Source organism: Andrographis paniculata, unplaced genomic scaffold, assembly GCF_009805555.1.
Source record: "Andrographis paniculata isolate CXL003 unplaced genomic scaffold, ASM980555v1 Contig62END, whole genome shotgun sequence".
Classification (NCBI taxonomy): Eukaryota; Viridiplantae; Streptophyta; class Magnoliopsida; order Lamiales; family Acanthaceae; genus Andrographis; species Andrographis paniculata.
The window spans coordinates 4,138,510-4,155,384 of NW_026137598.1; the positions used below are offsets into that span (position 1 = coordinate 4,138,510).

The window sequence follows — 16,875 nt, forward strand, 5'->3', positions numbered from 1 at the left end:
CATGCCTATCCGACCGAGGACCTTTCGACTTGCCTGTCCGACTGCGGATCTTCCGACCTGCTTATTCGACTGCGGACCAACTGATCGGATCAACCGACCGTTGACCAACCGACCTGAGTGCATATTTTCTCCTTTTTCCGTCTAACTTCGTGTCCTAACTTCTTTAAAATCCTGCTACTATTATTATTATTATTATTACAATTATTTTTTGTACATAACAGAATGTAAAATTATATTTTAGTGTAATAAATTAAATAAAAATTGAGGGGGATTGATTTGACGTTTTTTAGAAAAAAAAAAAGAAAATTAAAATAATAAAATTTTACAAGTAAATATAATTATTAATACTTTTAAAAAATATTAATCGATGGTATAGAATAAATCCATGACTATGAAGTCATGAGTTTAAAATTTCAATTTCTCTATAGAATAAACAAATAAAATTGTATATAGAGAAAACACAATGACGAAAGTTAGGAATTCAAACAAATTATAATACTACTATTATTTTATAAAAAATATATACTTGTTAAAATAAATAAAATATGTATTAACAAAAGGTGTGATCATTTGAAATTATATATAATTTTTTAATTTTACTATTTTTTGCTATTTTTTATTTAAAAATATACTTTTTTTCTATTAAAATTATATATATTTTTTAAAATTGATATTTAAATATTAATTATAATATTTAAAATTTAGTACAAATAAAAAAATATTATTAATTAATATTTTATAATATTAATAAAATAATATTTACATAAAAAATTTAAAAATATTTTTAATATTAAATATAATAACATAAAAATTAAAATATTTTTTTTATCTATAAAAAAAGCATTATTTTTTTAACATATATTAAATATAAATATATAGTTATATTATTTTTTTATAATAAAATATAATACTCTTTCCTTCCAATTTAAAAGTCTCATTATAATTACAATATTTTTTTTATAAAGTAAATAAAACCCTAAGATGAAGTATAATTTTATTTAAAAAATTACCATATCCTTTTTATAATATTAAAAAAAAAAAATAGATTTAAATGGCTGAAAAAATAATAAAATTTAACAATTTATAAATACTATTTTATTAAATAAAGAAGAGCTTATTAAAGTTCGATGGTTGATGAAGGTGTCCAAACAGGCCTCGGGGTTCGGTCTTTCGTCCGCAGCTTGGTATCGTCCCTCTCTCTCTCTAGTTGCTATTTCCCTTGCACAGCAAGTTGATCGGATATGGCGACGCCGATGGCTGAGGACGACTTCGAGGACGACCAGATTGCATCCATGTCTACGGAAGACATCGTCAGGGCTTCTCGTCTTCTCGATAATGAGATCAGAATCTTAAAGGTTCGCCTGTTCTTTTAATGCCTTGCATAAATGCTCCCAGGATTCAGAGAAATACACTCAATTTGGAATCAATTTAGGTTTGCCAAAGTTGCCTAGGGTTTTCTACCGTCTCGCCGACGCCGTGTCTGTGTATGTATATATATGTATATAAGCTTTCAATACGTATTAAAGAAATTTCGATAATTTCTCAGGAAGAGTTTCAGAGATTGAATCTTGAGTTGGATTCATTCAAGGAGAAGACCAAGGAGAACAAAGAAAAAATAAAGTTGAACAAGCAGTTGCCGTACTTGGTCGGCAACATTGTTGAGGTATTATAATCGTTTAGGTTTAACATTTTACCCACATGAAAATTATTGACTTTCTGGGTTGTTCGCGCTCTAGGAAACTAGTAAGTTAATTATTGAAGTGTAATTTTGACAGTGAGCAGGATTTCTGTGTTTAAATCTTGTTGCCAGATGCTAGGGTTTATTAGCGAATTTGTTCATTGGGAAGGGCAAAGGGCTTTCTATATACTTTCAAATACTGCTGGGCTTCTCTGTTTATGGTTCAAAATGAGCGAGCGGTAATGAGAATATAAGAGCTAAGAGCTAGATTGTGCGGATACTAAACTGAATTAAATCACTATAGGGCAACAATCGAATAGCAATAATTGATAAGACACTGAAAGAAAAGCACTTAAAATGGTTGGTCATATTTAATGAGATCTGCTACCATAGATAGAGAGCAGGAATTTTCATTTTTTATTGAAAGTGAAAAGGGTAATGTTGTATTTAAATGTAGATGCATATATGTTTTTTTGAATGAATACATGGGAAAATATGATCTATAAACGAATGGTGGGATAAAGGCTTAGATGAGGATGACAATGATCAATAAAGATGTGGTGATTGTTGTTCTATGTTGATAAGATTTCTGTATATACTTTGGTCACAAAAATTGTATTGATGGGATATTTCACGATGAACTATTTTGTCAGATTTTGGAAATGAACCCTGAGGAAGATGCTGAAGAAGATGGTGCAAACATTGATCTCGACTCACAAAGGAAGGGTAAATGTGTGGTGCTCAAAACATCCACACGTCAGGTTTGTTTCCATATTGCTGTGCTGCTCTATCTCACTCTCCACATCTTCACTCGGGCTACTAATGATGCTGGAAATTCTCTAGAAAAAATCTCTAATATTTTTTGCATGCCTGTGGATTACTTTAAGTAGTTATTTTGCATATTGCTAGGAACATTTTTTTAAAAGTTTATTGATCAATTTCATTGTCATGCTTGAACATAGTGGGAAACTGTGTGTTGTGCACTTTGAATGTTTCCTTTGATTAATTTAACCAACCGGATTCTCTTGTGGGATCCGAGAGTTACCTTTCTCCATTCTAGAGAGATTCGTTAAACATAATATCTGTCAATTGCAGACAATTTTCTTGCCTGTAGTAGGCCTGGTTGATCCAGATAAATTGAAGCCTGGTGATCTGGTTGGAGTGAACAAGGACAGCTATCTCATCCTTGATACGTTGCCAGCTGAGTACGACTCCCGTGTCAAAGCTATGGAGGTTGATGAGAAGCCAACTGAAGATTACAATGATATTGGAGGTCTAGAGAAACAGGCAAGTTAATCTGCTTATGCAGACACATATATATGCACATAATTTTTCCATTGTTATTTTGGCATGTGTATATTCTTTTGTAAATTCTTTTTTGACTGCTTTAGATTCAAGAATTGGTGGAGGCAATTGTATTACCTATGACGCACAGAGAAAGATTTCAGAAATTAGGAATTCGTCCTCCAAAGGGTATCCTTCTATACGGTCCTCCAGGGACAGGGAAAACTCTAATGGCCCGTGCTTGTGCTGCTCAGACGAATGCTACTTTTTTGAAGCTAGCAGGTCCACAGCTTGTACAGGTATGACATTCGAGTAGTTTACTTAATTGGCTGGTGATGTGGTAGGATCTTGATTTTCGACATACTATATACATCTATACTTGTTCATAATCTGATATGTTGTACATTGATGCATTTCCATCTACAACAATCATTCTTCCCTTGGAATCTTGTATGGTGTTTGCCCTTTCTATTTTCTGAACTTAATAATCTTTCTGGTCTATTTAGATGTTCATTGGCGATGGAGCAAAGCTTGTTCGCGATGCTTTTCAACTTGCCAAAGAAAAGTCTCCTTGCATAATATTTATAGATGAGATTGATGCTATTGGTACAAAGCGGTTTGATAGGTGGGTAGTTGCTCCATGAATGCAATTCATTTGATTTTCACAAAACCTTTCACAATTATAATTCTTGAGGTTCTTGATGATATGAGTAGTAAGTTACAAAAATGTTCTGATTCCATGTATGTAATGAAATAATTATGTGTCCTGTTATGCAGTGAAGTTAGCGGGGATAGAGAGGTGCAGAGGACTATGTTAGAATTGCTCAATCAACTCGATGGTTTTAGCAGTGATGATCGGATTAAGGTTCTTAGCTGACTCTTCTGTTTGTGGCTTGTTACTTGTTTATTTTTTCATTAATCTTTTGTAACATGAATATTCTTCTATGTCTGCAATCTCTTGTTATGACATTTACTGGTAGAATTCATACCGGTGTGTTTGTTTGGGGGTTTGGATTTTGGTTTGGGATTCGAATTGTAAAAATTTTGAATTTGAATAGTTACATGATGTGATATAAATATGTAATTGATGTGATGTTTTGAATGTAAAATTAATTTTTAGTATAATATAAAAAGTGAAAAATAGGTGTTTTATTTGATGTGTTTTGGGGGAAATTTTTTTATAAACAGTAGAAATTTTGTAAAGTTTTATAAACGAACACACCCGTAATGTTCTTTGTGACCTGTTTGATTTTTGGTGAAAGGACTGTACTTCAGGTGCCTATGCGTAGCAAATTTGTTTTAAAATGCATACTTAGCAATGGTTGTTTGTTTTAAAATGCATACTTAGCAATGGTTGTTTCTTGAGACTTGTTGGTGTGTCCTTTTGGAGTTCTATTTTGTTTTTGGATGTGATGTTTTGTGGAGCGAATCGTGAATTTTCACAGGGAATCACAATGGTTGCATATTAAGAATCTGAAACTAAACTCTACAACTTCTTTCTGATATTCTTTTTCTGATGTCCAGGTGATAGCAGCTACAAATCGAGCTGACATCTTAGATCCTGCCTTAATGCGTTCCGGTCGCCTGGATCGTAAAATTGAATTTCCCCACCCTACCGAGGAAGCCAGGGCCCGGATTTTGCAGGTAAAACAACATTGTAATCTGAGAAATTGCAAGTTGTGTTTCAAATTAGAAGTATAACAATCCGGGTATTTTTCAGATTAACCGTAACTTTTGCATATTTTATTTCTACACACACGCCGCGCGCACACACACACACACATATATATATATATGTATTCTGAGTGATATATTAATGCTATTATAGATCCACTCGAGAAAGATGAACGTTCACCCTGACGTGAACTTTGAGGAGCTGGCTCGCTCAACGGATGACTTCAATGGAGCACAACTTAAAGCTGTTTGTGTGGAAGCCGGCATGTTAGCACTTCGCCGAGATGCCACAGAGGTAGGCCTCTACTCTTTTCTCAGAACCACTATTTTTAACAACATGGAATATGCTTTGCTCACAAATTATTACATTAATGCCGACAAGAATGAATCTATAACCAACAAGTAATACAGTCCATACTCCATAGATGTCTGAAAGTTAGTATAATTTAAATGTAGTCCAACAGCAAAGAATGATGTGGTGTGTTATGTGATTGCAGGTGAACCATGAAGATTTCAACGAAGGCATCATACAAGTTCAAGCCAAGAAGAAAGCCAGCTTAAATTACTACGCATAATCGTACAGGTCTCAGTTTCTCTCTCCCTCCCTCTCTCTCTCTCTCTCTCTCTCTCTCTCTACATTGGCCGGACTGGGTTTGTAATGTATTATGGATTCACAATCTTACATTACCACTATGATTGATTTGGATAATAATAGTATTATTTACTCTACAGAAAGCTCCGTTTATTAATTTTATTTGCAGAATTGAAAAGATGTTTGATTCAAATTAGGATGATATTGATGTTGATTTGACAAAAGTCAGCATAGGGCCAATGCTACAATATGATACTCCCTTTTGTTTCGATTCCTAAAAGTACAGTTTTATTGTGTTGGTCATGTGATTTAAGAAATATTGATATTATATTGATAACTCGGTAAAAAATAAGGATAAATAATTTTTTTTTGTTGTTCTTGTGAGTATATTAGTGTAAAAAACAGTGATAATTGTATAATAATAATAAAAAAGTAGGTATAATTTATGATTATTTATAGAAATTGGATTATTGTTTTGGATCGGACAAAAATGGTAAATAAGACTATTGTATTGGGACGGAGAGAGTAATATTTTTTTTTTTACTATGTTTGTCCGTCTCATTTAAAAATATTTACTTTCTTCGTTTTATGTAATATAGACGCATTACTGTGAATAAAATTTAAATGTGATTAAAATGTAATTATATTTTTGAAAGGAGAAAACGAAGTATTTTTTTTTACAAAAATAATTATACATTAATATTAAAATATTTTAATTTTGACTAAATTATAAATATATCATTAAAAATATAATTACTAAATACACTAATTAATGACCCTTTTGATTTGGGATTACAGTTTTGATTTGGGAGGGAGAGGGTATTATATCATATAGAAATGTGTTTAAATTATTTAGTCTTGTATTGTATAAATATTATTATTGTATTAAAATCAATAATACTATCTTGTTTAGAACAAAGTATTCAATTAATTTTTTGTATATAAATTTTTAAAATATTACTTCTTCTGTCTCGGATATTTTGTCCGCTGACATGAAAATTTAGGAGGGGCATAATTGGTAAATAATTAAAAATATATTAGTAAAAATAATTATAAATTAAAATTAAGATAACTGACTAGTATAATTAAAATTTAAAAAATTATAAATTATTTTTTTTTAAAATAAGATTAAAGTGTATAATTTTTTTAAAAAAAGAAAAGTAACATAAAAAAAATAAAATAAGTGGGATATTAAGAAAAATATAATTTTCTAATTTAATAATTGTACACTTACTAACATAATTAAAAGTCTTACAATTTTCAATATATTACACAAATGTCATTACTTTTATATCACACAATATAATAAGGATATTTTTGTCATTTTCACTATAAACTAATATAATATTAATATTAAAAAATCTACGTGAAAAGAAGTAAATGTTACCGATTTTATGGGACGGAGGCAGTATAATGATACAAATTGAAAAAAATAATGATATTTTTATAATATATTATTAATTATAAAAATGTTTTTAATATTAGATGAATAATATAATATATATTTTTTTTAAAAAATAAATATTTTGTTTCAAAACGAACAAAAATAAAAAAAATTACCAATATACTCCCTCAGTCTCTTAACAATCTATCCATTTTTTCATTTTAGTCTGTTCATAACAAAGTATCCATTTTTTTTTTAAGTAATTGTACCATCTACCTAACATTACAAATACCCTTCTAATTTACACTATATTACACAAATTTCATTACTTTATATCATACAATACTAATAGGGTTAATTTAGTTTTTTTACCTTTATTTTTACTTTATCCCAATATAATACTAATATTTCTAAAACTCCGCAAAAAGCAAATAGATATATATAGATATGAGACGGAGGGAGTATAAAAAAATGGAAAGAACATGTACTGAAATTATATTATATATTGTGATATTGCTAAAGATGTATTAGGCCCCGTTTGGATTTGGATTTAGTTATGTAAAGTGTTTTTGGTTTTTTCTTCTAAAAAGAATATTTATTTATATTTGTATTGACTTCTCTTCAAAAGTAGAAGCAACTTTTAGGCTTTAAAAGTATTTTTTTGAGAAGCACCTGAGGGGATACTTCTGAAAAAAACAGAAGCAGATTTACTATTTAAATTACAACTTTAACCATAATAATAATAATAATAACAATAATAACAAATTAAATAATAAAACAAAAATAATGTATTTATATAAAATTTAAATATAATTGTATTTTAATTATTAATTTATATATTTTATTTTAAGTAAATTTAAAATTTATGATTGAAAATATCAAATTTTAAAAATATAAATTTTAATTATATAGTAGATAATTTAATACTTTTAAATATAATTTATAAAGTTAGAATAATTTGTAGAATAGTATTATTTAAATTTAATTACAGTATATTTTTAATTTTAATTTTTATAAAAAAATACAAATATAGTTTATACAAAAAATCTAATAAATATATTTTTAATTAGTTTAGATAATTAAAAAATTTAAATATAATTTATAAAATTCTAAAATAATTTAATAAACAATATACTATTTAAATTACTATTATATTTAAACAGTTTAAAAACACTTTTAATTTTATTATATTTAAATAATTTTTTTTATAAAAATCTGTTTTTATAATTATTCATCCAAATATAAAATCGAACTACTTTCTACTTGTGCTTCCGTTTTTAACTTCTACTTATTTTTTAAATCAATTCAAACGGTAGTTTTAATCTTTAATCAAATCAGCAATATAAAGGTAAGTTACACGAAGTTGTCTATAATAAAATTGCCTGTGCAAGTCCTGTCCTGTCTCAATTTTCATGTGATGATGCAATGTAACCCACCCCCACCCCCACCCTACCCCACGCTACCCCACCCTACCCACCCATGCCTACCCAACTTAACTCGTATCTTTGAATGGGGACAGGGCAACTTCTTCCCCTCTCTTTTTTCTGGGCAGTTCCTCAATTTAAACATTTAGCCCATTTATAGACAAATTTGTACATTTAGACCCTGTTTGCTTTGTGCATTTCCTTTGTTGTTTTTTCCTCTCCTCAAATTTATTTATTTTTTCGTGTATCCGTTAAATTTACTAAAGTGAAAAGGTTAAAAATTGTCCTATTTAATTTAGCCGCAAAGCTTGAGATATTATGTAATTAGTAAATAATTAAAAAGTGTATCATTAAAAATAATTATTATATAATAAAAATAATTATAGATTAAAAGTAAGATGACTAAATAGTTTAACTAAAAAAAAATTATAAATTATGAATTTAAAAATATGATTAAAATATATAATTATATTTCCAAAATAGAAAAAATACAAATTAGGTAGGACGATCGGAAATAAAAATATGAGACAAATTGAGTGGGACAGATGATAGTATTATCTTTCATTAAATACTTATTTACCGTAAATAATATTAACTTTATTACATTCTCTCTTTATTTTTTTTAATTAGTAATTAAAATTTTTAAAAATACCCTCAATTATCGTTTTATTACTTTTTATTTTTTGATTAAATATTTATTTTTCTTAATTTCGTGTCGTACCCAGATGGATTAAATATCACAGACGGATAAAGTATTAATAGTTGGCATCTTTATTATATATATTTATTTCATTTTATTATAGTTTAGTTTAGTTTAAGTTTTTATTATTCCAAATATCTTGGTGCTATATTCTTTAATTGCAAGTTGCAACACCAGCAAATTTAAATAAATTCACATCGTTTTATTTATTTATTTATTAATTGATTTTTATTTTATTATGGGTATATAAAAATGATCAACTTGATCTTATGCGTACAAACATATTTAATTGGACTTGTTTGTTTTTTTATGCTGATGTAGCAAACTGGAATTTTGTCATTATTTGTAGCAAAATTGGTTTAGCATGAGGCCATGACAGGTTCTTTTGTAAGTTTTGATTGCAAGGGCCATTTTTCAATTATAAAATATATATATATATATATTATTTAATTTGTGGATGAATAATAACAATAGACTGTCATGAAATATAATTATATGTTATTAGTAGGGCCGACGATTTAAGGATTGATTGAGTCAAATCAACATTCAATTTGACTCAATAAGCACATATACTAAAGATAAACAATATATATTTTATATCATATACCATGCTATACAGAAGCATATATTTTAGAATTTATATATAGTATTGTATTGTATATATAGATATGTTATGCTGAAAAGTAATAATATATTGTATTATTATCTATTGCGTGAATATATGCTGAATATTATATTATTATGTAATTATTATTTATTTGTTGTCTATATACGTACTAATAGAGTCGAATCAATATAATGTTAAAGATCAAAAATCAATATTTGTCTCAATCAAATTTACTTTTTTCATTATTAGTCCCATTCAAAAAATATTATTAAAATTAGTCCTATACAATTTTTTTCCTTTTTTTTTTTACTAATTTTGGTCCCACCGTGGTTGTACCGAAAGCTGAGATGACTCTGATTCGGATCGAACACGGTTGTATTACTTAGAACATCTACATTGAAACAATCATCATATCCCTTGAGTCCGCATAACACGTCCGTGTTCATTGACAAAACACATGTGTTTGAATATTTCACATTGCGTGAAGGCGGCCATGAATTCCCCACCGTGGTTGTACCGAAAGCTGAGATGACTCTGATTCGGATCGAACACAGTTGTATTACTTAGAACATGGCTACGTTGAAACAATCATCATATCCCTTGAGTCCGCATAACACGTCTGTGTTCATTGACAAAACACATGTGTTTGAATATTTCACATTGCGTGAAGGCGGCCGTAAATTCCCCAAACTATGGTAAGCATCGCACAATCCGCATAAATTCCACAACCCTTAGTTTGCAACTAAATTTGAAACTAATAAGTAAACTCGGCTATAGGACAACAACAATTCTCATGAATTGGTAATCAAAACCCACAGGATTTGCAAAGAAAAACCATTCTCCCAAATCAGGCGGAAGAAATTCTAAGGAACTGTTACGAATCAAGGAGACCAAAATTACAAAATAAAAACCCTAACCATGAACCACGGAAATTCAATTCAATTCAAATTGATTCCAATTTACTGGACTCACAATAAATCATTTCCTTCCCATCACATCAACATAATCCAAAGTCTTTCTGCCGAAAATATCAGGATGAGTTGATTGCAGAGGCTTATGACTATCATTGCTGCAGGGAGGCTCATGTCTTCCATTCCTTCACTTACCTGCTCGGCATCTCTAAACACACATAATTGAGATTTTTTCTCCTTCCGTCAAGAAAATTAAGGGGTGTCAATCTCACTTTCTCTAACTTTTTCTCGTAGATGAATCTTAGAGAAGACAAGACAACCACCCATTTGCATTGGATTGGGAGAGAGAAGATTATGAGGAATATGTTGTATATGGCGGTTAAAGGAAAGGAAAGAAACATGTAGGCAGAAGTGAACACGCCTACCTGTACAGGATGTAGGATGTAGGATGTTGAACATGGGCGTGTTTTTGTTGAACTATGGCATGTTTCAACGCTCAGACATAAAAGAATGTGATGAATGTTTCAACACGGCCGTGTTCTAAGTAACACAGTCGTGTTTGATCCGAAGCTAAGCCACATCAGCTTTTGTTACGGCCACATCAGCGGGTTCCGTTGAAATTTCAACAGTGGGACCAAAATTGATAATTTATTTTTTAAAAGACCGGATCATAACTTTTTGATAAGTATTCTTATGAGACTAATTTTGATATTTATTTTTAAATGGGACTAATAATAAAAAAAATGAATTTGATTGGGACTAATATTGATTTTTACCCTAATGTTAATTTGACTGTCGCATTACTAGACATGTCAAATTCTAGAAAGCAATAACATACAACAAAAATATAATTAATATTATTTCAATAAAAAATACAAGAGATATTGAGATGCACACATAATAAGTAAAAACAAAAACAATACTAAATTTGTTTTCGATAAAAAAAAATGATACAATACTAAATTTATTTACTCAATTTGGTCGCCAACAGGGCCTGCATCAACAAAACTAACAAAAATGCAATGTACAACACCCTTCACAAATAGCGGGTTACAATATCTAATGTTGTATGATTTGTACTCATCTTTTGGATATTACGATCTTTTCATTCCTCTCTCATTTCTTCAATTTGGTATGCCTTATAAAAAAATCTTTAAAATACCTATTAAACTAGTGGATTTTGAACTTTCTCAGAACTAATGAAATTTTCAATAAATAAATAGTAAGAATATACCTAAGAAAATGCAAACCACTCTTGAATTTTTCTATATCAAACTATGGATTCCTAACTCGAAACAAATCTTCAATACATAAATAATTGTTTTCCTGGAAAGAGAAGACAATAACTCATCAAAGAGATATAAGAGTTTGTATGATAAATTCCTCACATCACATTTAGCATGAAAAGCTCTCATTCAAATCATATTATATGTGTATACGTAAATACTAATGACACACAATAATTAATAAAAAAATCACATGAAAAAGATATTTGAACCAATGTAGAATGTGAAGTATGAATAATAATGCCTCCAATTATTTTCAACAACAAAATATAATTTTTCACTAATTTTTTTATTGCATCGGAGATAGCTATTTTTAACAAATTATATTTATCGATATATATATATATATTTAGGTTTTTGTGGTCCCACATTTTTTTGTATTTAAATAAATGAAGAATAAAAAACATAAGTACTAATGTCTCAAATAATTTTCAGCAAAAAAATATAATCATTCACTAACTTTTTCTTTAATCAGAGTTGATTATCTTTAACAAATTATATGAACCGACACCCTTTTGGTCTCCACAATCTTTTTGTATATATTTTTGCAAAAAAAAGTTTTGCCATTCTTGAATTTGATCTACAACGTATAAAAGAACCATTCGATTTGAATTAACACTAAAACTGAATTAGCGCGTGAAGTGTCCATGTAGCTCAAAATGTTCTAAGTTCTTTATTTGGTAAATTTTGTAAACTTTATTGTTTGTATGATGAACTTGTGAAAGACGTAACAACAACCAAAATTATACCAACAATTTTAATAATTTAATACTCCTTACAGTCAAAAGCGTGTATATTTAAAGGTAATGTGATGGACACAAATGTTTCGTTCTATTATTATTATTATTATTATTATTATTATACAGTCTTACAGTTTTATATAGAAGTGATCAATGATGATGATGAAGAGTAATAATACAGTATTGTATCTTAGATTCTTAGTTTGTTGTTTTTTGTCAGAATTTGTTAGCTTATGAGTCGCTAATTACTCACATATGGAATTGGTTAGTTTGTTAAATTATATATAGTTAGTTATCTACACAAGTATAAAACACAATACAAAAATCATACTCATGACAAATATATATATATATATATAACTTTTGAGAATTCTTGAGACTATGAAGTAACATCTTAGTCCAAATTAGTTCAATTTTAATCTCTGCCAAAGGATTTGCTTAACTATATGATATATGACTTGATTTTAAAAAAGTGCTGGCCACATGTCAAGAATAAAATCTTTATATCCCTTCTCCACTTTCTTATCTTCATTTGTCTTGTTCTCAACTATAACTATTAGTTTTATTCTATGGTACCGTAAACTTAGACATGTCATTCATAAATACCTTAAAAACTTGCCTTTTAATATGTTTTTAGATATACGATCTTGTGATGTACGTCACAAAAAATAACAACACAAAAAACCATTTAACAAAAATGATTATGTGCTTGTTATTAGGTTCGACCGAGGCTTTACTCAAAACGCACCTGAAGAGTAGCGGCTGAGGGCTCCCATGTTATAAAAAAAATGACTATGTGTTGTTTGATTTAGTCTATTTGGACACTTGGAGACCTTAGAAACCAACAGTTCTTAATGGTTGTTATTATTTTTTTACCATTATTGATGATTTTGTAAGAGAAATATGGACTTATTTTGTTTCAAACAAGCAAACCATCCATCAATTTATTGTCAATTTCATAACTTATGTGCAAGCTCAATTTTGTTTCTTTAGTAAGAAAATTCATATTAATAATGGTGACGAATTCTTGAATCATCAATTCTAAGTTTTGTTCCATCAACATTACACTGACTATCACTACTCATGCCCCCATTCATTGTAACAAAATGAAAGAATAGAGATCAAGTATAAACATATCTTGCTATTTATTTGAATTCTGCTATTTCAAAACTCTTAAATTCTCAGGTATGTTAATCTAACTCATCTTCTCAATAGATTTTCTTTACATTTTCTATCTTGATCCATTCATTTCCAACGTCTACATTCTTACTCAATTACACATTCCGTAGAGTGTTTGATCATTTATGTTATTTTACAAATATTAACCCTTGTAAAGAAAAATTTGATCATAGAGCTCACAAATGCATTTTTCCTTGGCTTCCATATTAATAAAAAATGTTACAAACTTTATGATTTAGACCAAAGGAAATGAATGATTTTCCATGATGTGATCTTTTATGTGAATCACTTTTTTTTTTTGAATAAATGTTTCTATACTATATACTTACTTCAACCCCCACATTGACTTAATCATTTTAGTCTATCAAGGACATACCTCATTTACTCAATAACCATACATTACTTATACACTAGTGCAACCAATTTATACAAATACAACTCCAATTCAGACTATTCTTCATATTCCAAAGTTGTGTCCCCTACCTCTTTACCCACCCGATTCATTATCTGATGTTTTTCCATCACCTCAACCTAATCCTAAACTAATTATCAACTCACTTATCCTCCCTAAACACCAAAAAACAAAAAGAGTTGCATGGATGCAAGACTACATTTGTCATGCATCTACACTTTTATCTCAAATACTTATCACCACTTCTTGTGTGTCATAATGTCGCTTTTGTCATTGATTAGGAACTTACAACTTATGTTCGAGTAACTCCATCTGGAAAAATTCCATTGAAAAAGAACTAGTTGTATAGAAAATAATAATAATAATAACACACTTGCCCATCATAAAAACACAAAACTTGTTTATATTGTGTGCTATTTCATTCGCCAAACACTATACTTTGGATTCATTGATCTCGTTTATGTCTCTTCCTCCTAACAACGTTTTTTTCCAAGCCTCTTGCTCTTGCTGTTTTTTGTGTTAGTTCTTGTTACATATTAGATTTTTAGTTTATTATTTTTTCCAGAGTTTGTTACAACTTGTGGGCCACCAAATAGTGGTGTGTATAGTTGGTTAGTTTGTTAAATTCATTATACATATAACTATCGATACAAGTGTAAAATACAATATAAAATCATACATTTTTGATAAGTATACAAAAAAACCCTTTTAGAATTCTCGAAGCTCTACCTATATTTTGCTATTTATTGATTTTTAAAAATATATATATAAAAAAATGTCTTATAAGACATCACACTCAAAATTATAAAATAATTATATATCATACTGTTAAAATATTTTATGAAAACCTAAAAAATTACATTATTTGATTATTAAAATAAAGAGCCTATAAAGTAAATTCGATATACTCAAATCTAAATAACCCAATCTAATGGATATAATCAAATCTAAATCTAAAACTAAATATCTAAAACCTTTCAACATCCCCTAAAATTCAAGTAGGATAGCAAAAACCAACATGAATTTGACAAGAAAATTGAACACAAATTAAAAGATGCAAACGCAAATAACAGTTGCTTGGTCTGTCGTTGTCGTTGTCGCTCCCGATTGAGCTCCTATTCTCGCACATAAAAATTACTCGTCCGACGTCACCTTCTCGGCTCTCAACTAAGCTTCTGTTCTCGAACGTAGACACAAACTCTAATGCAGACGAATAATAGTTGCTTTGTCCATCATTGCACCGTCGCTCCCGACTGAGCTTTTGTTCTCACACATAACAATTGCTCATCTAACGTCGCTTCTGTCGTTCTCAACAAAGCTTTTGTTTTCAAACAGAGACTCAAACTCTAATGTAAACACAAATAACAAATGTTTTGTCCGTTGCTGCTGCCACTTACTCTCGACTAAATTTCTGTTCTCGCACATAACAGTTGCTTGTCCGACGTCACCTCTACTGCTCTCAACAAAGTTTATGTTCTTGAACGCAAACTCAAACTTTAAGGCAAAACACAAACTCCAACGCAAAATTGCAGATAGATCTCAAAATTGGAAACCTCTAGGTGCATTTCAAATTGAATGTACCTAAAAAAACGAAGGTTACTAGGCTATGTATAACTTAGGAGAAAAATAGGCTCCGATATTATGTTAGAATATTTTACGGAAACTTAAAAAAATTTATTTTTTAAATAAGGGCTAATATATAGGCAGCATAAAATAAACTCAATAAACTCAAATTTAAATAATTTAATTTAATGAATACGACCAAATCTAAATATAATTTTAAAAAATCTAAATTTAAATATCTAAAATCTCTCAAAAACATACATTATATATATATATATATTACTGCCGGGAGTTGCGGTAAAATTTGTTTCTTCAAAATTGATGGCCCCAATAATAATGCAATATAAGATTATGTTCTTTTGCAATTTGATTTTGATTTTTGATTTACAAATAAATTGTTTAGGTATAATATTTTGTAAAATAAAATAATCTAGTAAATTGTTTATTATAAAGAATTGTGATGAATACATAGTAAAATATGTATATATATCAGATTCCAAAAGAACAAAAATTAAAATTGTGGATTAATCAATTTTAAGAATTTATTGTAATTAAAAAAAGATAGGATAGATTGCTAAAAATACAGCAAAATAGTAGAAGACAGAAATGGTGGGTGGGATAGGGTGGGGTAGGGTAGGGTAGGGTAGGGTAGGGTCCCATCACTCCATGCATAGGCCACAGCCAAAAGAAACACATATACACAGTAAAGACATTATATGCATGTTTGTTTTTATGTTTTATGAATTGGTTGATCGGCACACACAAGACAATAGACATGTGGAATTAACCTGTACTAACATTTCACTGCCAAAATTGAATATATTAATTATTAATTGATTAATTTAAGGGTGTGTTTGTTCGGCCGATTGGATTGAATTTATACTATTCATCCAATTTTTTTCTCCCAAAAATATTAAATCAAACACCTATTTTTCATTTTTTATATTATATTAAAAATTAATTTTACATTCAAAACATCACATCAACACCTATTTATATCACATCGTACAACTATTCAATTCAAATTCAAAGTATTTATTATTCAAATTCCAATTCAAAATTCAAAACTCCAAACAAACAATAAAACTTGGTCAATTTTGCTTCATCATTCCCCCTCCTTATATTTAAAGTGGGAATAAAGGTCATAAAACATATTCAACAATATATATTATATATATGATATTTGTTTTATTTAATAGATTTGTAGGATTTTTAACTTATTTAGATGTTTGTAGTTATTATAAATTTAAACGAGTTTTTATGTTGAAATAAAGAATTTTAATTTTATATTTTAACATGTTATCAAAGTTAATTTCTCTCTAAATTTATGACTCGTTATATCACGTATTTGTTGATATGATTATTGATGTATATGTCTTCGTCCGCCGTTGCTGTCATTTCAATTTTGACTGACAAAGTTTTGCTTTTTAACTCTAATTTT

General features: G+C 28.9%; 1 protein-coding gene across 1 annotated transcript; it reads left to right on the forward strand.

Annotated features, from left to right (window-relative positions):
• The first annotated feature begins 1,133 nt into the window (after positions 1-1,133).
• Positions 1,134-5,371, forward strand: LOC127261265 (26S proteasome regulatory subunit 6A homolog). The gene is made up of 10 exons (XM_051289534.1): positions 1,134-1,355; positions 1,547-1,663; positions 2,332-2,439; positions 2,774-2,965; positions 3,070-3,261; positions 3,469-3,587; positions 3,740-3,827; positions 4,487-4,606; positions 4,791-4,931; positions 5,134-5,371. The coding sequence occupies exons 1-10, from the start codon at positions 1,242-1,244 to the stop codon at positions 5,209-5,211; spliced, it is 1,269 nt and encodes a 422-aa protein (XP_051145491.1). The 5' UTR covers positions 1,134-1,241; the 3' UTR covers positions 5,212-5,371.
• Positions 5,372-16,875: the final 11,504 nt, after the last annotated feature.

Excerpts from the sequence above, each read along its gene's own strand:
- LOC127261265 (XM_051289534.1), top strand. The coding sequence starts at position 1,242 with ATGGCGACGCCGATGGCTGAGGACGACTTCGAGGACGACCAGATTGCA. Across the intron at positions 2,440-2,773 it reads TCAAAACATCCACACGTCAG|ACAATTTTCTTGCCTGTAGT; the intron begins GTTTGTTTCCAT and ends TGTCAATTGCAG. Across the intron at positions 4,932-5,133 it reads TTCGCCGAGATGCCACAGAG|GTGAACCATGAAGATTTCAA; the intron begins GTAGGCCTCTAC and ends ATGTGATTGCAG.